Source organism: Eumetopias jubatus, unplaced genomic scaffold (assembly GCF_037043125.1).
Source record: "Eumetopias jubatus isolate StellerSeaLion01/CBP00866 unplaced genomic scaffold, mEumJub1_p1.0 scaffold_12, whole genome shotgun sequence".
NCBI classification, from domain to species: Eukaryota; Metazoa; Chordata; class Mammalia; order Carnivora; family Otariidae; genus Eumetopias; species Eumetopias jubatus.
Genome location: NW_028274818.1, coordinates 93,456,237 through 93,481,584, shown reverse-complemented (window position 1 = coordinate 93,481,584; position 25,348 = coordinate 93,456,237). Strand labels below are relative to the sequence as shown.

The window sequence follows — 25,348 nt, the reverse complement described above, 5'->3', positions numbered from 1 at the left end:
AAATCTTTATATAAGAAAAGAATAGTCTTTATTCTTGTCTCTATGCTTGAAATTTTTATAATAAAAAACGAAATTTAAGAAGCCCACTGGGTAGTAACTGGAGGGGGATACAAGAGTGGAACTTGGGCGTGGGGGGAATCTGGTCATGTCCTGTTTTTGATGTGAGTGCTGGTTATCCAGGTGTGCTAGCTTTATGAAACTCATCAAGCTGTACACTTGTGACCTGTCACTCGTCTGAACCTATGTTACACTTCAATTAAAAAGTTCACTAAAAAAGCCACCTCGCTGTTAAATTGAAATTTTTCATAATGACTTAGTAAGGGATTGGTAAAAAATGAGTGCAATACGATTTTTTTTTTTTTGCAACTTATCATGGTCTTGGGAGTAACGGGAAGCCACCCTAAAATCAGTAGCTTTCCTTTAGCGTGAATTTACATTTCTTCATCTCCAGGGACATTGATTTTTATCTCACTCAGCCTCTTTTTCCCTTTACCTCAGGCTCCCTTGGCAATTTCTGCGCATTCCATCTCTGTTCGGGGAGGTGAAGAGGTTGGTGTCAGAATCAAGTGGATCTGTGGGGAGAGAGGGAAGGAGGGAGGGAAGGAAGGGAGACAGAGAGAAGGGGAAGGGAAAAGAAAAGAGGTGACAGGCCAAGACATGTGGAGAGGCCCTGCCACATTCTAACCCCGATGTACCAGCCACTGACTGTGCCCTGAGCTTTCCTGTCTCCAGGATTTTCACTCTGTTTTGTCTACCCAAAGTGGCCTCCTTCTTTCCCTTCAGTCTCCTAATTCCTACTTTTCTTTCAGGCGAACACTGTGCCTCCAATCTAAACTCAAGCCCAGACATGCAGCAAATACTGAATGACTGGAACTACCTTTAAAAATGTAAAACAGTCCCTGTGCTGCTAAAACCCCTGCTGATGGTTTCTTCAACCCACCTGGATCTAAATCCACAGGCCTATAAGGACTTGCATGATCTAATATTGTCTACTTCTATACTATTAATGCCTGCTCACTTTCACTGATAGCACACCGGCATTCTCTTTATTCCCAGAACCTGGCCGAGTTCATTTCTGCCTCAGGGCCTTTACACTTGCTGTTTCCCTTTCCTAGAAGAAGAGTTGGGAATGCTCTTTCCCTAGAAGACCATCCGCATGGCTCCCTTCTTTCTGTCATTTGGATCTCAACTCAAATGTCACCTCTTCAGAGGTCTGCCCTTCCTATCCAAAATAATCTTCCCATCTAACCAGTTACTTTAAAATCTTTACGGTGCTTATTACTATCTGAAATTATCTGTTTACTTGTTAATTTATGCCACTACAATAGAATATGAGTTCCTTGTGAAGTCAGGGACCATTTCTGTCTTATTCACTGATGTATTCAGTGCCTAGGACACTGCTGGTTCATAATAAAACGTTGGTAAATCAGTATTTGTGGAACAGTGAGTGAATACTAGCTAATTATTATATGTTTATTTTGTACAAGGCACTGCCCTAAAAGCTTCACATATACTAAGTCATTTAACTCTCATACATCCTGTGATGTAGGTGCCATTTTTGTCATTTTATAGTTGGGGAGAAAGAAGCACAGAGAGGTTAGGAAATTTGCCTAAATTCACACAAAGTGGCGGAGCCAAGATTTGAATCCAAAGTCTGATTCGAAGTTTACCCTAAGCCTAGCTCCAAAATCTAGCAGCTCATCAGCGTTACGTGGGTGCTTTAAAAAAAAGTAAACTCCTGGCCCTGAAATTCTGATTCCGCAGGTGGTGGGTGAGGCTCGGTATCTGCGAGTAACAAAACGTGGAGAGTCGGTTTTCTCCAGGCTCCGCCCGGCCCGCCAAGGTTACGTCAGGCCTGTCCCGCCCCTGCGTGGCGCGAAGACCACTGGGAGTTGTAGTCGCTGGCATAGTTCGTCACCGTCTCCCGGAAGTGACGTAGAGGTCCCATCTTCCCTCTTTTCGCGTTTCCGTCGTTCCGGCTACACGGTGTGACTGGCGAGCTCGGACGGTGTGTATTTCTTAGGCCTGTCCTTTGAGGAGGGGACGCAGATCGGGGTGCTTGCGGGGACGATGAGAGGTGGGGGTCGGGAGGTGGCGGCCCTGGACCCTTCTTGTCTGTGATTCCGGCTCTCCCGCAGGTCCGGCTGCGCCCGCCGCAGCCCCTCAGCGCTGTCGCCATGTCGCGGTTTTTCACCACCGGTTCGGACAGCGAGTCCGAGTCGTCTCTGTCGGGGGAGGAGCTCGTCACCAAACCCGTCGGGGGCAACTACGGCAAACAGTGAGTGGGGGGCCTGCGCCGTGGTGACCACTCGCGGAGTGCGCGGTTCTGCAGGCTCGGGAAGGCCGCGTATGTGGGAGGGAATGGAGGTGGGGGCGACGACGAGTCCGCAAGGACGCGGCGAGAGCGGGTTCTGAGGATTTCGAGAGTTTAAGGGACCAAAGCATTGTCGAAGGGACAACCTTCATGCTTCAAGGTGCTGTGAATGTGGGAGTCCACCCGCTGGGTACAAGAGTCAGAAGAGATTTCCCACTGGCCAGGTCTGTTGAATCAGCTTCCTAATTGGCCTGCATGTCCACAGCCACTGTACCACCTCTCTTCCGCTCGGCATCGGACTCCGAAAGTCCTAGTTACTCTTACCACCAAAAAATCCTGCTCACAAAAAAATCCAAAATGCTCAATTGGTATTTGAGAGCTGCTGGATGTGGCTCTGAAGCTCAGCTACCTGGTACTCCGGGCTGGCTCACCATCATCTATTAATTTTCCTCTTTTTGGTATTCACTTAAATACCCTTCCCCTGGGGTGCCTGGGTGGCTCAGTTGGTTAAGCGTCTGCTGTCGGCTCAGGTCATGATTCCCAGGGTTTTGGGATCCAGCTCCACATCGGGCTCCCTGCTCATCGAGGAATCCGCTAATCCCTCTCCCTCCCCTGCTTGTGCCTGTGCTCTCTCTCTGTCAAATAAATAGGTAAAATCTTAAAAACAAATGAATAATACCCTTCTCCTATCTCTGTAAATTAAAATTCTTTTCACTTTTTGAAACAGTGGAATGTTTCTTGAGCTTCCTTCATACGTGCCACTTTCACCTTTTCTGAATCCCTGTGCCACTGTTTAATAATACATATAAATATGCACATATGCCCATCCGAATATGATTTTATATTATTGCCACAATCGGAAAACCAACATCGCTTATTCTAAAATACAAAATAATTGGAAAATGAATAAAGTGAAAAGAATGGAGATATGTTACCATCTGAATGTTGTCTGTGGTCTGGTCTCTCCTTATTAAAGAAAAGTGCTAGTAATGGAGGTTTAAAGCCATTAGGACCTTTTCTTTGCCCTTGGCTTCTCCCACTCTGGGAAACATTGCTTTCTATTTTCTAATTCAAGTACCACCTTCTTAAAGCCTTTTCCATTCATTCTAGCTGAAGTACCCCTTTTTCTTGACTTTTTTCAGTATTTAGTTACTTGTGTTTTCATGTAATTAGTTTTCTGACCCAGTAAATAAATACCTGTGTTTATTTTTGAGAGGATGGAGATGGTCATCTTCGTGCAACAGTGTTTGACAAAAGGGCATACATGAAGTAGGCTTAGCTGATTGTGTTGTGGTCGATGAGGTTAGAGAAGAAGTATCGAGTATGATGGCCTGAGTAATTCCATTCTTTCTGCTCCTCTGAGAAGGGAAATAGAGATCACTTGAAAAGACTGGAGGAAGGGAAGTTAATGGTCTCTGTTTTTTCAAACAGGCCGTTGTTGCTGAGTGAGGATGAAGAAGATACCAAGAGAGTTGTCCGAAGTGCCAAGGACAAGAGGTGAGGCCATGAGGAGCCCAGATGATGGGGCATCTCTAGCACTGGTGGGTTTTCTGGTGTTGGTGGGCATGTCCAATGTGGTTTTGGGCTCCCAACCCAGGTTTGAGGAGCTGACCAACCTCATTCGGACCATCCGTAATGCCATGAAGATTCGAGATGTTACCAAGTGCCTGGAAGAGTTTGAGCTCCTGGGAAAAGCATATGGGAAGGCTAAGAGCATTGTGGACAAGGAAGGTGTCCCCCGGTTCTATATCCGCATCCTGGCTGATCTGGAGGACTATCTTAATGAGGTGTGATTTCTGTGGGTGAGGGAGGATCCAGAGGGACTTTTGGACCTGGGGCCTGCTCCTAACCCACTTCCAGGAATCCTGTCTCCTCTTGCTGTACATGTAGTACTTCGTGGAACTTGAGAAAAAGGGGGCTGAAGCAAAGAGAGGGACCTTTTTTGGCCAAGAATTTTAATCATACTTATTTTCATATTCTTATTTGTGTTTTTTTTTTCTTTTGGTGGTGATATACAAAGGATCTTCAAAAAAATAAGTTAACAAACACAGTTGGTAAGCAGTACAGATGGTGTACAGATAGCAAAACTCATCATGTGGGGTGGCGAAGCCTGATGTTTAGGAAATAATCCTTAGTCTCACATCCCTGTTCTCTCTTTCTTCCCTCTGTTATCCTTTAGCTATGGGAAGATAAGGAAGGGAAGAAAAAGATGAACAAGAACAATGCCAAGGCCCTGAGCACCCTGCGCCAGAAGATCCGAAAATATAACCGAGATTTTGAGTCCCACATTACAAATTACAAGCAGGTGGGGATGCTAGAGGCAGACTTTCTGAACTGTGGGGACAGTGACCCCCCTGAGTGAGACAGAAGAACATTTGCAAATGGAAGGTGTGCCTGGAGAAGGAATCAGGACACATGTCTCCAGGGTGGAGGGGGAGGATGGGGAGGATGGGGTGATGGTTGGCAGGCATCGTTAATTATTCTCGCTTCTCCCCTGGTCAAGAACCCTGAGCAGTCTGCAGATGAAGACGCCGAGAAGAATGAGGAGGATTCAGAAGGTGAGGGGGGGGGGCCCTCACCGAAAGGGTTACAAGTACACAGTTGGTTCCCTTGGCATGCTTTCTCGGTTGCCCCTCTGCCTCGCTCTTCACCACTCTGACTCTCTTCTCTCTCCTTCCCCCCTCCCCCAGGCTCTTCAGATGAGGATGAGGATGAGGATGGAGTCAGTGCTGCAGCTTTCCTGAAGAAGAAATCAGAAGCTCCTTCTGGAGAGAGTCGCAAGTTCCTGAAAAAGATGGAGGTCAGAGCCAGTGCGAGACTACGAAGGGCGATTTGCCTGCCATGGACCATTCTTGGGTTCCTGGGGAGAAGACCCCTAGGCTTAGGAGGGGTGGGGTTTAGTGGAGTCTGATTTGAGAACAGGCTTTGTCTTGGATTAGAGCACGGCGTGATCTGGAACCTGGACCACTAGATTTGGGACCAGGGTCTACTCCTGGGGAGCTGTGTGTCCCTAGAGCAAGTCCACGCTTCTCTCTGGGTCTTGGTGGTCCAGTCCAGCTCTTCATATGCTGATTGATGATTAACCACTCTTGTTCTGCCCCTGAAAATCCCTGGAACCTGGGTCAGCAGGGAGAGCGGGGAGACCAGTCAGTCTCCCCGTCTTTTTCCTGATGATTCTCTTATTTCTCTAAGGATGATGATGAGGATTCGGAAGATTCAGAAGATGATGAAGACTGGGACACGGGTTCCACGTCTTCTGATTCCGACTCAGAGGAGGAAGAAGGGAAGCAGACGGTGCTGGCCTCACGATTCCTTAAAAAGTAAGAAAAGTAGTGGTGCCTCGGGCCACAGTGGGAAGTGTAGGAAGCCTGCAGTCATCTTGAAGGTGGTTGCTTCTTCTGTGGAGTGCTTTTAGGTTGTCCAGGCCAGTGGAGGGATTTAGGGCAAGTATGAGGATGGAATTTGAAGGCCCAGAGTCGAACATTTAACTGCGAGATGACTCACTGCACGTGTGGTGTAAGTGTCTTCCTGGCACCAGCTAGCTGTGTGGTGTCTGACAGTCTGCTTTCATTCTCCAGTCTTCTCCAGTCCTTCTCCGTCTGTAGAATGAGGGTTACTGGCCCCCGGCTCCGAGGAGAGCTGAGAGTGATTTATAGGGCAGCAGCTCAGCCCAGGACCGGCTGGCAGCGTGGCTACCCTCGTCACTCTCCCTGGGAACTTTGTAGTATGTTAGCAAGTAGGCGGCAGTCAGCCTTTGTGAGCTTTCTTGGGGCGGTGTGGGAGCCGGGGAGGAGTCTGATTGGACTCCGGTTCCAACCCTTAGTCCTTTAGTAGCTGTCGGCTTTGCTAAGTTACTTAACCCTCATCGTAGGCTTCTGAGTCTTCCTCTGAAGTCAAGGTGATGCTTGCCCCTGTGTGCCCCACGGGGCTCCAGTATCAAGCCCACTGATAACAGTGCTGCTGTATGGGAACTCTTGCTGTTGTGGGGTTGCTCTCCTTTCAGAAATTGGGGTTGTGTTCTTCAGGAGGTAGTGAGTTCCCTGGCACTAAAGAGGACTAAACACAGGTGTTTTGTTGAAAAGCCTTTTTCATTCTGTGCTCCACTTGACTGGTCAAGCCCAGGAAGCATGTGTATCTGATGTATATTTATTTATAATGCTTTTTTTTTAAGATTTTATTTGTTTATTTGACAAAGAGATACACAGCGAGAGAGGGAACACAAGCAGGGGGAGTGGCAGAGGGAGAGGGAGAAGCAGGCTTCCCACGGAGCAGGGAGCCCGATGCGGGGCTCGATCCCAGGACCCTGGGATCATGACCTGAGCCGAAGGCAGACACTTAATGACTGAGCCACCCAGGTGCTCCTATTTATAACGCTTCTGACGCCATATGTGTGGGTTTTTTTTTTTTTTTCCTCACGCCTACCAGTTCTCCAACTCTCTGGACACGAACATGGTGCTCAACTTGCAGTTCAGTTCTGAAACAACCCAGAGTTATCGCAGACCCCACAGGTTAAGGACTCAGTCCTACAAGACTGCCCCCACCTCAGAAGCCAGTGGCAAGTCCCAGGTTTGGCCCCTGTACTGTGACCAACCAGCTATAAATTCAGAGTTTCCACAGCCCTCTCCTCAATTTCAGTAATTTGCTAGAACAACCCATAGAACTTGGGAAAGCACTTTACTTGCAATTATCCATTTATTTGAAAGGGCTTTAAAGGGTACAACTCAGCAACAGCCAAATGGAAGAGATGCACAGGACGGGGTATGGGAGAACAGGCACAGAGCTTCCATTCCCTTTCTGGGTGCACCACACTCCTAGCACCTCAATGTGTTTACCAACCAGGAAGCTTTCCAAACTTCGTCATTTAGGGATGTTTATGTAGGTCCTTACCTATTACATAGGTAAGACTAAGTCATTGCTCATTGACGATTAGCTCAATCTGCAGCCTTATTCCCCTCCTAGTGGTTGTGATGAGGCTGAAAGTTCCAAACTTCTATAATCATGCCATGGTCTTTCTGGCAACCAGTCCCCTCCCTTTCCCTGGGCAACCACTGGTTTGCTTTCTCTCTCTAGATAAGTTTCCCTTTTCCAGAATTTCATGTAGGTGGAATCAACACAGTAGGTTACTTGATTGGGAGGGATTTGGCTTTTTTCACTCAGTAATTAAGATTAATCCTATTTTAATTATTTTCTTTCTCACTTTTTTTGTGCTTAAGCCATTTCTAGATTGTATTCTTTTTTTCCCTCTTACTCAATTTGTTTCCCTCTACTGGTTTGGGAGTTACATGCTATCCTTTTAGAGATTACCCTTGATTTATACTTTTAGCCTGTGAAATTTTATTTTGTATACTTAATCAAAAAAAAAAATTCTAGGGGCGCCTGGGTGGCTCAGTCATTAGGTGTCTGCCTTCGGCTCAGGTCATGATCCCAGGGTCCTGGGATCGAGCCCCGCCTCGGGCTCCCTCCTTGGTAGGAAGCCTGCTTCTCCCTCTCCCACTCCCCCTGCTTGTGTTCCCTCTCTCGCTGTGTCTCTCGCTGTCAAATGAATAAAATCTTTTTTTTTTTTAAAGATTTTATTTATTTATTTGAGAGAGAATGAGAGATAGCACGAGAGGGAAGAGGGTCAGAGGGAGAAGCGCTCTCCCCGCCGAGCAGGGAGCCCAATGTGGGACTCGATCCCGGGACTCCAGGATCATGACCTGAGCCGAAGGCAGTCGCTTAACCAACTGAGCCACCCAGGCGCCCCAAATGAATAAAATCTTAAAAAAAAAATCTAAAATCAGGTTGAATTAAAATTCCAGTTGACAGAAGTTGAGTTAACCACGGGATCCTCAAAGGTCTTTGACTTGAGTTTGACTTTATGTCAACGAATAATTCAGAGACACTATATTTTACTTGTGTCACAAGACCAGTTTTTAAGGTTGATTTCCAACCAAGACGAAAGCAAGATTTATATAAGAGGAAAAAGAACAAGGAGAGAGGAACCACAGATGGTATGGGAACAGTGAATTTTGATTGCATGTTTTTTTCTCATTAGCTATCTAAGCCAACCAGAGTTGGTGTTAGTTGTTAATGGGTTTTCTAGAAGCATGATCGTCTGTTTCCATAATGTCTGCCAGGATCCTTTTTCAGCGTCTCCATATTAAATCAGTCTATACCCTTTTCTTCGTCAGATTTTCTCAGCTTTTATTTTTTGGTTAAAACAAGCACATAAAGGAATGGGTTTAATCTCAAGAGCTTCCATCTCTTTTTGGTGTGCAGTAAGGCTGTCTAGCAACATAAAGGCACCTGGACATTAGGTAGTAGGTTTGGGCAGAAAATAGGAGGCCAATCACAAATATAAGAAACATCAGAGTCTATGTTCTATTTAATTTTTTAATCAGGATAAGCCCATCTATGGGAATGCTTTAAAGAATCAGTTTAGTGAACTTTTAAATCACGTGGATTTTTTTCTCTTTTTTCAAGTGGCTTTTTTCTTTAGCACCCAAGCCTAGGGGAGGAGCAAAGGGAGAGGGAGAAGCAGACTCCCCGCTGAGCGGGGAGCCTGATGTGGGGCTCGATCGCAGGATTCCAGGATCATGACTCTGAGCCAAAGGCAGTCACTTAACTGACTGAGCCACCCAGGAGCCCCTCAAGTAGCTTTTTTCTTAATTGATATATTTTTCCAAAGTATCCAAGTGCAGTAAGATGTTATTCGTTGAACATCTTTATTATAGTTTTGGCTGACTTTATTATAGTTTGGTTTTTTTTTTTTAAGATTTTTATTTATTTATTTGAGAGAGAGAGAAAGAGAGAGAGCACATGAGATGGGGGAGAGTCAGAGGGAGAAGCAGACTCCCTGCCAAGCAGGGAGCCTGATGCGGGAGTCGATCCAGGGACTCCAGGATCATGACCTGAGCCGAAAGCAGTCACTTAACCAACTGAGCCACCCAGGCGCCCTTTGTTATAGTTTTTATTTAGGGTTAATTCTTAGCTAAGGAAGTTATTAATGTGAGTTTGGGGCTAAAATGTTGATTTAACTTGCTATATGGACATTAGAGGTAAATTACAGATCACACGTTAATGTTTCCAAATTCGTAGTTGGGGTAGGAATTCTTAAGTACAAACTGATGAAATCTAGTGTCTTGGATCCCTTCTGATAAATTACCACGTTAGACTCTTAATCAAGTGTGAGTGTTGGTTCACCACCTTGGGTGTTCTGAGGGTGAAATCTGAAGCTGGCCCCCGTACATAGAGGGCAGGGAGAGACCAAAGAAAGAGGCAGATGTCTCTCCAGGTGGGCAGGTGGCAGGTTTCATAAGCAAGGGAACTGACAGGCGAGACTTGTCTTGGAAGGCGGCAAGGCTGGTACATCTTTGCACCCACCCACAAGAATCATAAAAGTTTATATAGAGGCCTTAACAGGGTAGTGTCACATATACAGTCCAGATGGTCTTAACACGTTACTCACAAGGCTGCATTCTTGAAACGGCCCCCAGAATGGGAATGGTGGGCAGAACGTATATCGCAAGGATGGAGAGAGGGTAAGGGGTTTCCTGTTGCCCATGGCCCGCTAAAGGGTCAGCCGGCAGTTAAGTCCTCTCGATGCTCTTCAACGATGAACAATCACGATTTTTTTAAAACTTAATTAATATTTAACTGTTGATACAGAGAGCAATCAAGATTTTTTTGAAACTTCAATAATATTTAACTGTTGATAAGGTCGGCAGTGGAGGAAAAAGGCAAAAAAGATTAACTCGAGTAAAAGAGAAGGAAGACACATAATAAAACGTAAGTTTGTTGTCTCGATTATGAACCTTGATTAGAAGGTGTATTGGAGGAAGTTCGCTACGTCTGGTAGCATGATTGGCCTGTGGAATTTCACAGAGATGCTGCCTACTTCTAAGAGTTACTGGCTTCTGAAGGCCTGTGTGTGTGTGTGTGTGTGTGTGTGTGAGAGAGAGAGAGAGAGAACCTCAGGATGAATCTGGTGGGACTGGATGCCCAAACTGTTAGGATCCTAAGCAAGAGTGTCTCGGGGCTCTAGATTAGTAGTTGTTGTTAAGAGGGTGTGGAATGATCCTTTTCAGGTTTTAGGGCTAACTTCTGTGGGTGTCTCTTAATATCTTTTGTCTCTTGCCTATGTATTTAAATAGAAGTATATTTGGTGATGCCCTGTTGGGAAAGTGGCTTGCATCAATTCGATGTATAACTGAGAGCATAAACGTTAGTTTTCTAATTTCTAACAAGATGTGAATACACCAAAATATAATCTATCATAGGGGTGAGGTCAAGCCAAATTTTAGTCTTCCAGTTAGAATTTCATAGGGTGAGAGTGGCACCTGGCTGGCTTAATCGGTGGAGCATGGAACTCTTGATCTCGGGGTTGTTAGGTCGAGCCCCTACATGTTGGGTGTAGAGATTACTTAAAAATAAAATCTTTAGGGACGCCTGGGTGGCTCAGTTGTTAAGTATCTGCCTTCGGCTCAGGTCATGATCCCAGGGTCCTGGGATCGAGCCCTGCATTGGTCTCCCTGCTCCGCAGGAAGCCTGCTTCTCCCTCTCCCTCTGCCTGCCGCTCCCCCTGCTTGTGTTCCTTCTCTTGCTGCATCTCTCTCTGTCAAATAAAATCTTAAAAAAAAAAAAATGAAATCTTTAAAAAAAAAAAAAGAATTTCATCGGTTGAGAGTTCATTGTGTTTTTGAAGTATGAATCCCAGTATCCTTAGGGCTAGGAGTAAAATTTTAGGCCTGGAAAGATTAAGTTCTTTTGAAATTTAAGCAGAATTGATTTTAAAATAGCATTAGGTTTTTTGATCTTTTCAGAGCTTTAGGGATATGTCCAAGAGGTTTCAGTTTAGTTAAACATAATTGCATGTTTGCAAAGAATTTTACCTATAAAGTGAGCTTTTGATCATTAAAGAGAATGTTGCTGTAGTACAGGGAGAAAACCCGCAAGCTGTCGAGTTCTGGCATACATCCTTTGGCAAGCGGAAAAGTGATCCAGCTGGCAAATTTATAAATTATTACTAAAACATTCAGACCTTTTAAGCAGTTAAAATGAAATTCATTTGTAGATATTTAAATGGCAGTTGATGAGAATTATAATTTGAGTATCTGTTGAGTCTGGAAAGATTGGTTCATCAGTATCTATGTAAAGTTTGAGATAATTTGTCTCTTGTTGAGTTTATATTTCATTATATAGTATTAAGTTTGGAGATGGTTTCAGACACCAAGTGGCCTGAGACCGCTTTGGGATTGCCAATGATCTTTTTGCTTTTGGGGGGGAATTTTGTTGTCTTGAACAATTGTTTTTTATTTTTATTTTGTTTTTTTTATTTTTAAAGATTTTTATTTATTTATTTATTTGACAGAGAGAGTACAAGCAGGGGGAGCAGCAGGGAGAGGGAGAAGCAGGCTCCCCACTGAGCAGGGACCCCGACGCAGGACTCAATCCCAGGACCCTGGGATCATGACCTTAGCCGAAGGCAGATGCTTAACCGACGGAGCCACCCAGGGGCCCCGAACATTTTTTTTTTTTAAGATTTTATTTATTTATTTGACAGAGACACAGCGAGAGAGGGAACACAAGCAGGGAGAGTGTGAGAGAGGGAGAAGCAGGCCTCCCGCCGAACAGGGAGCCCGATGTGGGGTTCGATCCCAGGACCCCGGGACCATGACCTGAGCCGAAGGCAGACGCTTTATGACTGAGCCACCCAGGAGCCCCCAAACAATTGTTTTTTAAATTCAGAATTTAGTTTAATTCTCATAAGCGTGGAGCAGTCAGTCTGGGAACAGCAAGTTTTTTTACGCTAATTTCAAACTGATAGTTGGTGGCTGGTGAAAAGATTAGATAGAGCAACTAGTATTAAAGAGCAGCTGTGAGAACAACTGTGTCTCTTATGGATATAGTTTTCTCTGGAAAACCTGGGAGGTTAGCTATGGGGCAACATGGCAGGCTGTTCTGTGGCTGGGTTGGTCCCTCTACCTTATCAGACCAGGCCCCGCTGTTCCCTTCATAAGGTTTTCTTAGTGGGTGTGACAGGCCTTGGTTAGTAGTCTGGCAGATTCACATGCTTGATAGTCACTGCTTTGGTTCAGGTTATGGTTAACTTTAGTTCACTCTCATAGAATATAACTTGAACCCAGGGCTTGAGGGAGAAAAAGAGAAGTTCGTGGGAAGAAGAAGCCTTAGAGGTGGAGTGGGGACTGGTCTTTCATGTCTCCCATGTTTCCTGGCAGGGCCCCCACCACAGAGGAGGACAAGAAGGCGGCTGAGAAGAAACGGGAGGACAAAGCCAAGAAGAAGCACGATAGGAAATCTAAGCGCCTGGATGAGGAGGAGGAAGACAATGAAGGCGGGGAATGGGAAAGGGTCCGGGGTGGAGTGCCCCTCGTTAAGGTGAGGGCTTTAGTGTTTTGTGTTTTTTTGGTTTTTGGGTTTTTTGTTTTGTGTTTTTCTTTTAAGGTTTATTTATTTATTTGAGAGAGCATGTGCACATGCTTGAGTGGGGAAAAGGGCACAGGGAGAGAGTCTTCAAGCAGACTCCTTGCTGAGCCTGGAGCCCAATGCGGGGCTCGATTCCATGACCCATGAGATCATGACCTGAGCCAAAACCAAGAGCCACACGCTTAAATGACCAAGCCACCCAGGTGCCCTAGGCTTTAGTATTAAAATGAATTGAGAAACCATTTGGGAGAGCATACAGGTGCCCCCCTGCCCCATTGGTTTGGGAGAAAAGTTAGGGTAAGAATGGGTTTATATCAACTTGCACATGATATGACATGTGTTGCCCAGGAGAAGCCAAAAATGTTTGCCAAGGGAACTGAGATCACCCACGCTGTTGTCATCAAGAAACTGAATGAGATCCTGCAAGCACGAGGCAAGAAGGGAACGGATCGGTAAGATTGTTGGGCCCAGACTGTGAGATCACGGGGTGAATGCTCTCTCTAAAACACGGGTGGAGGTTGGTGGGGAAATAGCACTGTTTGGGAAGATCTGTGTGTGGCTATAGTTGAAGGACTGGTGTACTTGGAACATACTAGTCCATTTTCTGCTCTTTACTCTCTCTTTGATCTTAAACCAGTCACTTAAACTTTGGGGATTATTTTCCCATCTGCAAAATGGGAATACTCATTTTCTTTAATTATTTGGTAACTGAAGAGGACGGCAGATTGTTAGCATTGTTGCTGCTTCTGTTTGGAATTTATAAAGGAGAAGCAAGTACATAGGTGGTGAGGATAGGTGGGTAATGGGAATGACGCTGCCTTGCTTGCCTGAAGAGGGCACACTGTGACAGGATAAGGTTTTTTGATTTGTCTCTGATACCTCACCCCCTTCTGCTCCCCTCCAGGGCAGCCCAGATTGAACTGCTGCAGCTGCTGGTTCAGATTGCGTCTGAAAACAACCTGGGGGAGGGTGTTATAGTCAAGATCAAGTTCAATATCATCGCTTCTCTTTATGACTACAACCCGAACCTGGCCACGTACATGAAGGTGAGGGCAATGAAGAGGAGCATCCTAGAGCTGAACTAGTGGTTTGGTCGGCGGGGGCGGGGTTTGTGGTTTGGTGCTTAGTGTCTTAAAACTCGAGGACTGTGGGAGCAGTCTTGGTAGTTGAAGGCCCCATGGATTTCTGGTGAAGGGGCTCTTAGGAGGCCTGTGCTTCTTCCACCTTCACGCCTCTCACTGCCCTCTGTTCTCTTGACAGCCTGAGATGTGGCAGAAGTGCCTGGACTGCATCAATGAGCTGATGGACATCCTGTTTGCAAACCCCAACATCTTTGTTGGAGAGAACATTCTGGAGGAGAGTGAGAACCTGCACAATGTTGACCAGGTAAAGAGAGAAATTGGAGGTGTGTGTTGTCTGCTTGCGAAGGCTCAGTGGAGACATTAGGGTCAAAGTCTGGCACTGAGATCTGGGCTCATTTGTTTGCTCTTCCTTTGCCTTCTTGTCCAGCCACTTCGTGTCCGTGGCTGTATCCTAACCCTGGTGGAACGAATGGATGAAGAATTTACCAAAATAATGCAAAATACTGATCCTCACTCTCAAGGTAGGCTTGGGCAAGCATGGTCATCAATGAGAGGGAAGGTGCAGGGAATAAAACTAAGGGTTTTACTAACAAAGTGTCTGGGGAGCCAGCCCTTCCCTTACCCCAGAATTCACACAGAGGGCCTGGGAAGATGCTAGGCCCCACTCCCATAGCTTCAGATTCAATAGGTCGGGGTGGGGGGTGTCCTCCAAATTTTGCGTTTCTTCCAGGTGATGCTGCTATCTAGGGACTATACTTTGAGAATCATTGGGGTCTGGCATCAGTCCACTTTCTTGTTTGGCTTGGATCAGAGGCATTTGGGTTGGGGAAAGTGCAAGACATTTACCCAGTGAAACATGAAGGCCCACATGTGCTCACTGAGTCAGGGGTGTAGTGATGAACGAGGCAGGCAGAGGCCTTTCACGCTCACGGAGCTTAATTTCAGTGCTGGAGAAAGGCATTTCAGTGAGTAAATAAAACGAGGCAATTGTAGATTGGGACAGGGACCCGTGTTAGTGAGAGATAGGGTGGCCGCCGTAGATAATGGTTGAAGAAAGCGTCTTAAGGCGTAAGGTAGGGGCCGTTTAAGGTAAGATCCGAATGAGGAGGAGGAGTTAATCGGGAGGAAGTAGCAGAAGAGCACACCCAGAGGAACAGAAGTGTGCGGGGAGGGGATGGTGTTTTCAGGGCACAGTGAGGAGACTGCTGATGGTGCAAAAAAAAAAAAAACCACAGTGGTAGCTGGATGATGGGGGGCAGATAACGGGGAAAGCCAGGTGCCCGGCTGAGCGGAGGGGCCTCTCCCTGCCAGAGTACGTGGAGCACCTGAAGGACGAGGCGCAGGTGTGCGCCATCATTGAGCGTGTGCAGCGCTACCTGGAGGAGAAGGGCACCACTGAGGAGGTCTGTCGCGTCTACTTGAGGCGCATCCTCCACACCTACTACAAGTTTGATTACAAGGCCCACCAGCGGCAGCTCACCCCCCCTGAGGGCTCCTCAAAGGTGAGAGTCTCCATAGCCACGGGGGAGGGGGAGGTGTCTGTCCGGTCGTAAGGGCCAATCTGTTCCCTGGGGAGTCTCGGAGGCGGGGCAGGGAGGGCCAGAACCGAGGCTGGACAGAGTTTCACCTTTGGCTGCGGGGGGAGCCTGAGCTATCTCTGCCGGATCCTCTCCTAACGACGTCCTGCCCCGCGCCCCACAGTCCGAGCAAGACCAGGCAGAGAACGAGGGTGAGGACTCGGCCGTGCTGATGGAGAGGCTGTGCAAGTACATCTACGCCAAGGACCGCACAGACCGCATCCGCACGTGCGCCATCCTCTGCCACATCTACCACCATGCCCTGCACTCCCGCTGGTACCAGGCCCGAGACCTCATGCTCATGAGCCACCTGCAGGACAACATTCAGCACGCGGACCCGCCCGTACAGGTAGGGTGGAAAGGCAGCGCTCTGGCCCCGTCCTTGGGGCGGGATGGCTCGACCGGGTTAGCAGCTATCTGGCTGGTGGAGAGGTGAGCGGACACCTGCTCCTTCCCAGATGCTGCCATTCTCTGATCCTCCTGCCCATTCCCATGTTGTGGCCTGTTCGGACAGCACTAGAGGCCTCTGGGATGGAGATTTGGGTTCAGCTAACGCTTACGATCCCTACTGTGTGTCTAGTTGAGAGCATTAGGCGATCTTTTAGTTTAAAAAGGGAGAAGAACCGTAAGTCATTAAACTAAGGAAAGACGGGACCCAGATGCAGTGTGGTGTGTTGGGACGGGACAGTGGGACCGCTGACTCTGCATGCGGCAGTGCCATGGGGGACACTGACATACAGGAGCGTTGCAGCCGTATCTAAGTGCAGGTCCTGTAAACGTGTTTAAAACAATGAAGCAGTCCTGACGTGTAGAACAGTGCACATTGTGAACCTGCAGACCTGAGGTGAACCCGTGTGATGGCGGTTTTTAAATAGCATTCCCATTTGTCCTTTCTTATTCCAGTGCGTGAATTTATCTCAAGTTCTTGATCTTTGTTCCTCTTGATAGACTCCTGGTCTGTTTCCAGTGTGGGGCTATCATAAAGAAGCTGTCAGGAACATTTATAAGCCTTTATGTGGCTGTACGTTTTCTCTTGGGTAAATAGTTAAGAGTAGAATTGCTGTATCAAAGTGTAGGTGTGTGTCCAGTTTCATAAGAAACCGGTTACGCCACTTTACGCTCCTACCGGAATGTGTGCATATTATACTCCTTGTTGATATATGGCGTTGTTTATCTTTTTAATTTAAGCCACATTGGTTGTTGTTTAATGGTATCTCGTTATGGTGTTGGTTCCTAGTTCCCTGGTAACCCCTGAAATTGACCAGTTTTCGCTGGATACCAGGCCTTTGTCAAATGAATGTTTTCCAGATACTTTCTTCCTTTGTGTGTTCTGCCTATTCATTTTTAATACCATGTCTTGTGGTGTAGTCTAACAGCTTTTTCTTTTATGCTTATTATTTTTGGGGTCCTGTCTAAAGAAACCTTCACAATTAACAAAGATACTTTTTTTTTTGAAAGTTCTTAAAGGTTTTAGCTTTCACATTTAGATCTATGGTTTTCTTTTTTTTTTCTTTTAAAGATTTTATTTATTTATTTGACAGTGAGAGAGACAGCGAGAGCAGGAACACAAGCAGGGGAAGTGGGAGGGGGAGAAGCAGACTCCCCGCTGAGCAGGGAGCCCGATAGGGGACTTGATCCCAGGACCCCGGGGTCATGACGTGCACCGAAGGCAGACGCTTAACAATTGAGCCACCCAGGCGCCCTAGATCTATGGTTTGGATAAATGGTATGAAGTCAGGGTCAAAGACATTCTTTCCCCATCATACTGTTTTGGTGCCTTTGTGGAAAACCACATGAAAGAGCCCATATGGCCTCATAATTGTAAGTGTATTTTTGTTCTGTTTTATTCATTCATCTCTGCCTGTAAATAAGTTTTAAAATCAGGTAGTAAGAGTGCTTCCATTTTGGTCTTTTTTAAGAACGCTTTGGATATTCTGTAATCTTTGCATTTCCACATAAATTTTAGAATTCTATTGTCAATTTCTACAAAAATGCCTCCTGGAATTCTGTGGAATCTATAAATCAGTTTTGAGAAAATTGACATCTTAATAACAACACTGAACCTTTCAATCTTATACCTTATCTCTTTGTGTAATTTCTCTCTGCAGCGTTTTTTGATTTTCATCGTAGAAGTATTGCACATCTCTTAAGAAATTACTCCTGAAGTGGCACCTGGGTGGCTCAGTTGGTTAAGCTTCTGACTCTTGATTTCGGCTCAGGTCATGATCTTCCGGGTCGAGAGATCAAACCCTGCACTGGGTTCCATGCTGGGCATGAAGCCTGCTTAAAATTCTGTCTCGCTCTCCCACTACCCCGGCTCCCCCCCCACCCCCCCACCCCATGCTTTCTCTCTCTCCCTCTCTAAAAAAAAAAATTATTCCTGAATATTATGAGTTTCAATGCTATTGTAAATGTAATTTTTTTTTATCTCATTTTCCAATTGTTAACTAATTACTGGTATATAAAAATACAGTTCATTTTTGTATTTTGGCCTTAAATGCATCTATTTTGCTAAATTTACTTACTTGGTTTAATAGTCTATTCACTTGTTTGTCTAGCTTTTCTGCTGAAATAATCATGCCATACGCATTTAGATAGTTTTATTACTATACCAGTCTTTATGACTTTCCTTTTTCCTTTTTTTTTTTTTACTTTAAAAGATTTTCTTTCTTTATTAGAGGTAGGGGGAGAGGATGAGCGGGAGAGAGGGGCAGAGAGAGGGAGAAACAGACTCCCTGCTCAGCAGGAAGCCCAGTGCGGGGCTCGATCCCACGACCCTGGGATCATGACCTGAGCCAAGGCAGATGCTTAACCAATTGAGCCACCCAGGCGCCCCTCCTTTCTTCTCTCTTTCTTGCCATATTGCAATAACTTAGATCTCCAGTACTTAGTGCTGCATAGAAGTAGTGAGAGCAAGCACCTCACCTTGGCCCCAGTCTTAGGGAAGCGGTCAACATTTTACCACTGAGTATAACATCAGCTGTAGTATTTTTATAGATGCACTTTCTCAGATTGACGAAGTTCTCTTCTGATCCTAGTTGAGAATTTTTGTCCTATATAGATGGTTGAATTTTGTCAAGAGCTTTTTCTGCATCTACTGATAATGATGCAGTTACTTCTCCTTTATTGTGTTCATATGATGAGTAACCGTGATTTTAGATTTTTGTATCAGCTTTTCATTGCAGAGATATGGCCTATTTGATCATGATCTGTTACCTCTTTTATATATGGCTGGATTGTGTGTGCTAATACTTTTTCAGGCTCTTTGCATCTGTGTTCAGGAGTGGTCTGATCTATATACTTTTATTGTCATCGATAAAGACTCTATCTGCACCCCCCCGCCCAGAATCTATACTACTTAAAATCTTCCCCTATCTTAATTTAGTGGCAAGTCCATATTTTCAGTTGCCTAGGCCAGAAATCTCGGAGTCAGACTCGATTCTTGTTTTTCTTTCACATCCCTCACCTGATTCCCCTGCCACTTGTATTCAGAGTCCACACCTGACCGCTTATCACTTCTGTTGCCCTTTGGTCAGAGCCACCATCTCTTCCTGGTCTCTGCTTCTGCCTTTCTTTTCCTTCAGGCTGTTCCTAGTGCAGCAGCCAGGGTTAACCCTGTTAAGTCAGATTATATCACTTATTTTCTCAAAAGCTTCCCATGGTTTCCCATTTTAAAAACATTAATGTGGCCTGCGGGCCATGTGCTTGCCTGTTCAGTTTATGCTCTCATCTTCATAGTTCCAGCCATATAGCTCTCCTGGTTCCTTGAGTACACCTGGCACAGTTCTTCCACAGGGGCCTTTTTGCATTGACTTTTCCTTTTTTCTAGAATACTCTTCCAGATACCTGCATGACTTGGTCTTTTTTTCTGTCAGGTTTTTATTCAAACATTCCCTTCAAAATGAGGCCTTCTGTAGTTATCCTGTATAAAATTGGGAATTCCTACCACCACATGGCTTCCTTCTTAACTCCCTCCTGTGTTTAATTTTTCTCCTTGGCATGAGTACCCATCTGCATATTGTAGTTATTTTGTTCTCCATCCCTTTATCCCTAGAATGTAAGCTCCGTGGAAGGATGGGGATTTGTCTGTTTTGTTCTCTGTCCCAGCCCATAGCCTAGTGCTCAGCACCTCAGTGGTGCTCAGCATAGATTTGTTGACTGCATGAACAGCTTGCCTTGTGGTTGTCACTTCTGAGTGCGTTGCCCTTCGTTCCCAGATCCTGTACAACCGCACCATGGTGCAGCTGGGCATCTGTGCATTCCGCCAAGGCCTGACCAAAGATGCACACAATGCCCTGCTGGACATTCAGTCCAGCGGCCGGGCCAAGGAGCTTCTGGGCCAGGGTCTGCTGCTGCGCAGCCTGCAGGAGCGCAACCAGGAGCAGGAGAAGGTGGAGCGGCGCCGGCAGGTGCCCTTCCACCTGCATATCAACCTGGAGCTGCTGGAGTGTGTTTATCTGGTGTCTGCCATGCTCCTGGAGATCCCTTACATGGCTGCCCATGAGAGTGACGCCCGCCGACGCATGATCAGCAAGCAGTTCCATCACCAGCTGCGGGTGGGCGAGCGACAGCCCCTGCTGGGTGAGTGTGGGGCTCTGCAGGGCAGCAGACTTGCTCATTCGTCCCTTGATGCCTTTTTTAAAGATTTTATTTACTTATTTGAGGGAGAGGGAGAAGCAGACTCCCCACTGAGCAGGGAGCCTGATGCGGGGCTCAGTCCCAGGACCCTGGGATCGTGACCTGAGCCGAAGGCAGATGCTTAACTGACTGAGCCACCCAGGTGCCCAGAAGCTTTATTTTATTTTAATTGCAAAATTGAAAAAGTCTGTATCTCCAGCATCGCTTAGGGCTCTCTGGCTCACTGCAGCCCTTGCCTCTCTATGACTGCCTAGGACCAAAAGGCAGTTTCTAGTTCAGGTCTGTGCTACTGTTGGTTTTGTAGAGAAATAGTCTTTGAATCTCTAACTTTGCCTCTTTTATTTTTTTATTTTTTAAAGATTTTATTTATGTACTTGTCAGAGGGAGAGAGTACACAAGCAGGGGGAGCGGCATCAGGCAGAAGGAGAAGCCGGCTCCCCGCTGAGCAGGGAGCTTGATTCAGGACTCGATCTCAGGACCCTGAGATCATGACCTGAGCCAAAGTCAGCCGCTTAACCGGTTGAGCCACCCAGGCGCCCCTAACTTTGCCTTTTTTAAAAGTGACAAAGTAGAAGCTGATCAGAAGGGTTGTGTTCTCTTCCTTACACTTAGCCTCATTCATACATTTCTCTCTGGGCTGATCTGTTACACCTTTGAGCTTGCTCCCTATGCTAGGGTCCGCTGTGTCATGTTTCTTTACACCTGCCATCCATTCCAGTCATAGCGGTTTTGCACTTTTGTTGTCTACTCTGAATTCCGGTTACTCTTGTTTGCCATGTTTTCTTTTCCTGGATTGTCTTTAAAGAAAAATACGCTGAAGCAGTGATAATACAGTATGGTTAAATCATGAAGGTGGTATAAGAAGGAATGATGTTTGGTAGATACACTTCCAATTGAGATGTTAGAAATTTTTTTAGGTCAGGGCACCCGGGTGGCTCAGTTGGTTGTGTCCCAACTCTTGATCTTAGCTCAGGTCTTGATCTCAGGGTCCTGAGTTCAGCCCCCGTGTTGGGCTCCATGCTGGGTGTGGAGCCTACTTAAAAAAAAGAAGGAAGAAAAAATTTGCTTAGGTCAGGAAAGCTCCTAAGAATCTGATGACAGCAATGTACCTTTTCCTAGGGAAACGTATATGAGGATAGACATAACAATTTGTCACCATTTTCAAGGGGCTCACCAATCCCCTGAAGCATGCCATAGACTGATTTAGTCTATGTAAATGTAGTTTGATATTAAGTGATTTATAGGATCATGTAGCTGTTTAATGGAGAGCTGGGAGAGTCCCAGTCTGGTTGTTTGCTTTCCTGTCCCATGTTCTTCCTTGAGCGGTGCCTGAGGCGGGAGCCATGGTCCCAGGCTTCTCCTGGGCCCTGCCTCATTTCCACCCTTTCAGGTCCCCCTGAGTCCATGAGGGAACACGTGGTTGCTGCCTCCAAGGCTATGAAGATGGGCGACTGGAAGACCTGCCACAGTTTTATCATCAATGAAAAGATGAATGGCAAAGTGTGGGACCTTTTCCCCGAGGCCGACAAAGTCCGAACCATGCTGGTTAGGTGAGCAGAGAGGAGAGCCATGGTGGGCGGGGAACAAAAGACTGGTTGGTCTCCTTCCCTGAAGATCGCTCCCCTTTTCTCCCTTCTCCCCACAGGAAGATTCAGGAAGAGTCACTGCGGACCTACCTCTTCACCTACAGCAGCGTCTATGACTCCATCAGGTAGGATGGGCCCTAGGATGGCAGAGGGGCCCTGGCTTCGTGGTCCAGGCTCCTAATTGCACCCTGCTCTCTGCCTTCTTTCTCCCCAGCATGGAGACTCTGTCTGACATGTTTGAACTGGACCTGCCCACTGTGCACTCCATCATCAGCAAGATGATCATTAACGAGGAGTTGATGGTAAGGGCCAGGGTAGAAGATGGGCAGGTGGAGTCACAGGGAGCTTGGAGTGGAGATCTGTGTCATGTCCGTCCTCTGCCTCACTTCCGCCAGGCCTCCCTGGACCAGCCGACACAGACAGTGGTGATGCACCGCACCGAGCCCACCGCCCAGCAGAACCTGGCCCTGCAGCTGGCGGAAAAGCTGGGCAGCCTGGTGGAAAATAATGAGCGGGTGTTCGACCACAAGCAGGGCACCTACGGTGGCTACTTCCGAGGTCAGTGGTTCTGTCTCTCTCTTCTCCCAGGGTCCTGGCCCCCTTCCCGCCTCTGCACCATCATTCCTGTCCTCCTCCCCTCTCCCCCCGCCCCGCAGACCAGAAGGACGGCTACCGCAAGAACGAGGGCTACATGCGCCGGGGCGGCTACCGCCAGCAGCAGTCTCAGACAGCCTACTGATGGCCTCGCGTCTGTGCCTCCGACCCAGACCCTTCAGCCTCTCAGTCGTAGGCCACACCCCGAGTCATTAAAGTTCTATTTAGTGTTGTTACAGTGCCTGCTTGTCTGCGTGTTGCCGCAGAGGTGGGTTGGACACATTTGTTTGCTAATTGTATTTCTGAGCTTCTGCCACATGATAGGCACAAGGCTCAGGATGCAGAGATGGCTCGTACGTATCCCTGACTTCAGAGAGCCTGCTGCTCTTTGACATCGGACAGAAAATTGTAATAACATGTGATAAGTTCTACCAGGGGTTTGGAAGGCAGTGGATGTGTTGAATAGGATGTGACTCTGGAGCATAACTGTCAGGAAAGCGTAATGGAGGCGGCAGCAGCAATGGTTGGACCTTGAGGGGGGTTGGGTGGTGGTTCTCCAGGCAGGGGAAAAGGAGAGTTAGTGTCGACCTGTGGGAAGTATGGTCCTTGGACCAGTGTGATCTGCAGTTAACCTGGACCTGATAAAGACAAGCACCATAATTAAGAGTCAGCACTGAGAAACACACCACCCCTGTGATATCTAAACATGTGATCGTATTTCTTACTTGTATTGTGTTTCCAAAAGTATTGATCCACAGGAAACTGGAGAATTTTTGTAAATGATCCTCTGCCACATTTGAGAAGCATGGATGTAGACAAAGGAGAAAGAGCCAAGTGCAAAGGATTGGAGGAGTGACAGAATAATGCACTTGCTATAAAGTGTATGTGGAGTATGGGCAGGAGGTAGGAAGGGGCCCCCTCATGGAGACTAAATGCTTTGGACTTTTGAAAACAAAATACACAAATGGATCCAGTTTTGAGAAGAGTAATGGAGCAGCATTGTAGACTATGGGATTGGAGGCCAGAGAGCCGACCAGAAAGTAAAAAGCATCTAGAGCCAGGGTGGTTAGGATCTGAGCTGAGGGAGGGGTCAAGGAGGGATGTACGGAACAAGCTGGGATGTCTGCAACCGGTTGAATGTGGAGGTAGTAGGAGTCAAGAACAAAAGGTTCTCCTGACTGGGAATAAAGAACTATAATAAGGCTATTAACAAGAAACACTTGGGGTAGTCTTTATGTTCAGGAACATACAGCGGGGTATGTAAGGTGGACCAGGAGTGTGGTTAGGTTTTAAAATGTTGAGTTGAGACACATTTGGGACATAAGCGCGGCAGCTGGAGATTAAGAGTTTGGATCGCATATAGGTTAAGCTGCTATACCAAGGGGATTCCAAAACTGCGATGCAAAGTAGTTCACTTCTCATGTGACAGGTACAGAGGTAAGGGAGCGGTCCAGGCTTGGGGTTAAACCAGCTGTGTTCCACAAGATCATCTAGGAACCCAGGGGTCCCACTGTCTTACCGCTCCATCGTCCCCTGGGTGGTGGTTCTCATCTACATGCTGAAAGCTGGCGCACCAGCCCCACGTCCTTGTGAAGCCCATTGGAGGGGGGGAAGTGTAAGTGGGGGGCCTGGAAACTGCTCTGATTCCATTGGCTAGAACTTAAGTCTCATATTCTTCCTGTCCTGTGGGGAAAACTGAAATACCTGTAGCTGGATGGTTGTGTGTTCATTCAAACCTGGGGAGTTCTGTTACTAAAAGAAAGGGGCGAGTGGACACTGGGAGACAATTATTAGTCTATCATGGAAAAAGAACGGGAGATTTCGAAGTGAGTGGTTTATCAATGCTTGTCCGAAGTATAATGGGTAATACTTGTCAGAGCCAACATGATCAGCCACTTGTGTGCTGGTGTTTTACATGCCTCACTTCATTGAATTCTCTTAGAAAATTTCTATTATTTCCATTTTATAGATGGGGAAACTGAGGGCCAAAACAGGTGAAGTGATTTGCTGGAGATCACATAACTGGGAAGTGAGGGAAATAGATGCACAACAAGGTAGCCTGATTCTGTGAGCCTGGCTTTTAACCATTAGTGCTAATTACGCTTCTGGAAGGAGCAGCATAGAGAAGAGGGCTAAGGACTGAACTCTGAACATGTGAATGGTGGGTCACAGAGAGGTAGAACCAGGCGGGAGAAGCGATGGAAAGGCTAAAGATCTCTGGGCTATGCTGACTTAATACTAGATGTGGCCTGTTAGCGTTCTTTAGCAGAGGGCAGAGCCATTCATTACATTGCCCAACTCCAAGGGGTCCCTTTCCTCTTCCAGTCTATGCGGTAACCATCCAACAGTGTTGTCAAAGTTCTCTGTCCAGGGCTAGATAATATTTTAAGCTTTGTGGGCCACATATGACCTGTCACATACAAGTTTCCCGCCCCCCCCCATTTTTTTTGAGAGAGAGAAAGCAACAAGGGGTGTGTAGGGGCAGGGGGGAGAGAGAGAGAGAGAATTTTATGCAGGTTCCACTCCCAGTGTGGAGCCCGACACAGGGCTTGATCTCACGACCCTGGGATGACCTGAGCCAAAATCAAGAGTCAGACGCTTAACTGACAGCAGCCCAGCGCCCCAACTTTGCTTTTGAACAACTCTTTAGGGTTGTAAAATCCATTCTTGGTTAATGGTACAAAAATAATCCACAGACCAGATTTGTCCCAGTCCCTGTCCTAGATACAAAGTGATCGGTGCCCCTGGAATTGTACAACAGGGCATTACTGACCAAGGCCTACAATATTTGGGGTATTGTTTTACCTCAGCTCTGGCATTTTGTAGGGAAGAAAAAGAGATGACCTCTCTCAATGCACACCCTTCAGTTTTTGTAAAAAACATTCACACGCTTTTCCCAAAAGAAAATTTTCAAAGTGTTTTTTATTTTTATTTTTTTTCAAAGATTTTATTTATTTATTTGACAGAGAGAGACAGCGAGAGAGGGAACACAAGCAGTGGGAGTGGGAGAGGGAGAAGCAGGCTTCCCGCCGAGCAGGGAGCCCAATGCAGGGCTCGATCCCAGGACCCTGGGGTCATGACCTGAGCCGAAGGCAGACGCTTAACCGAATGAGCCATCCAGGCGCCCCTCAA

At 46.7% G+C, this 25,348-nt stretch overlaps 1 protein-coding gene across 1 annotated transcript; it reads left to right on the top strand.

Moving 5' to 3' along the window:
• Positions 1-1,947: 1,947 nt before the first annotated feature.
• On the top strand, positions 1,948-22,452 carry LOC114214369 (eukaryotic translation initiation factor 3 subunit C). Its single transcript, XM_028109972.2, has 21 exons — positions 1,948-2,008; positions 2,139-2,278; positions 3,746-3,811; positions 3,912-4,101; positions 4,494-4,619; positions 4,818-4,872; positions 5,005-5,114; positions 5,507-5,634; positions 12,532-12,691; positions 13,088-13,191; positions 13,644-13,785; positions 14,000-14,125; positions 14,249-14,342; positions 15,133-15,323; positions 15,523-15,747; positions 19,616-19,979; positions 21,427-21,586; positions 21,682-21,747; positions 21,837-21,924; positions 22,018-22,180; positions 22,279-22,452. Exons 2-21 carry the CDS (start codon positions 2,178-2,180, stop codon positions 22,359-22,361), a joined length of 2,742 nt encoding a protein of 913 aa, XP_027965773.1. The 5' UTR covers positions 1,948-2,008; positions 2,139-2,177; the 3' UTR covers positions 22,362-22,452.
• The last annotated feature ends 2,896 nt before the right edge of the window (positions 22,453-25,348 follow it).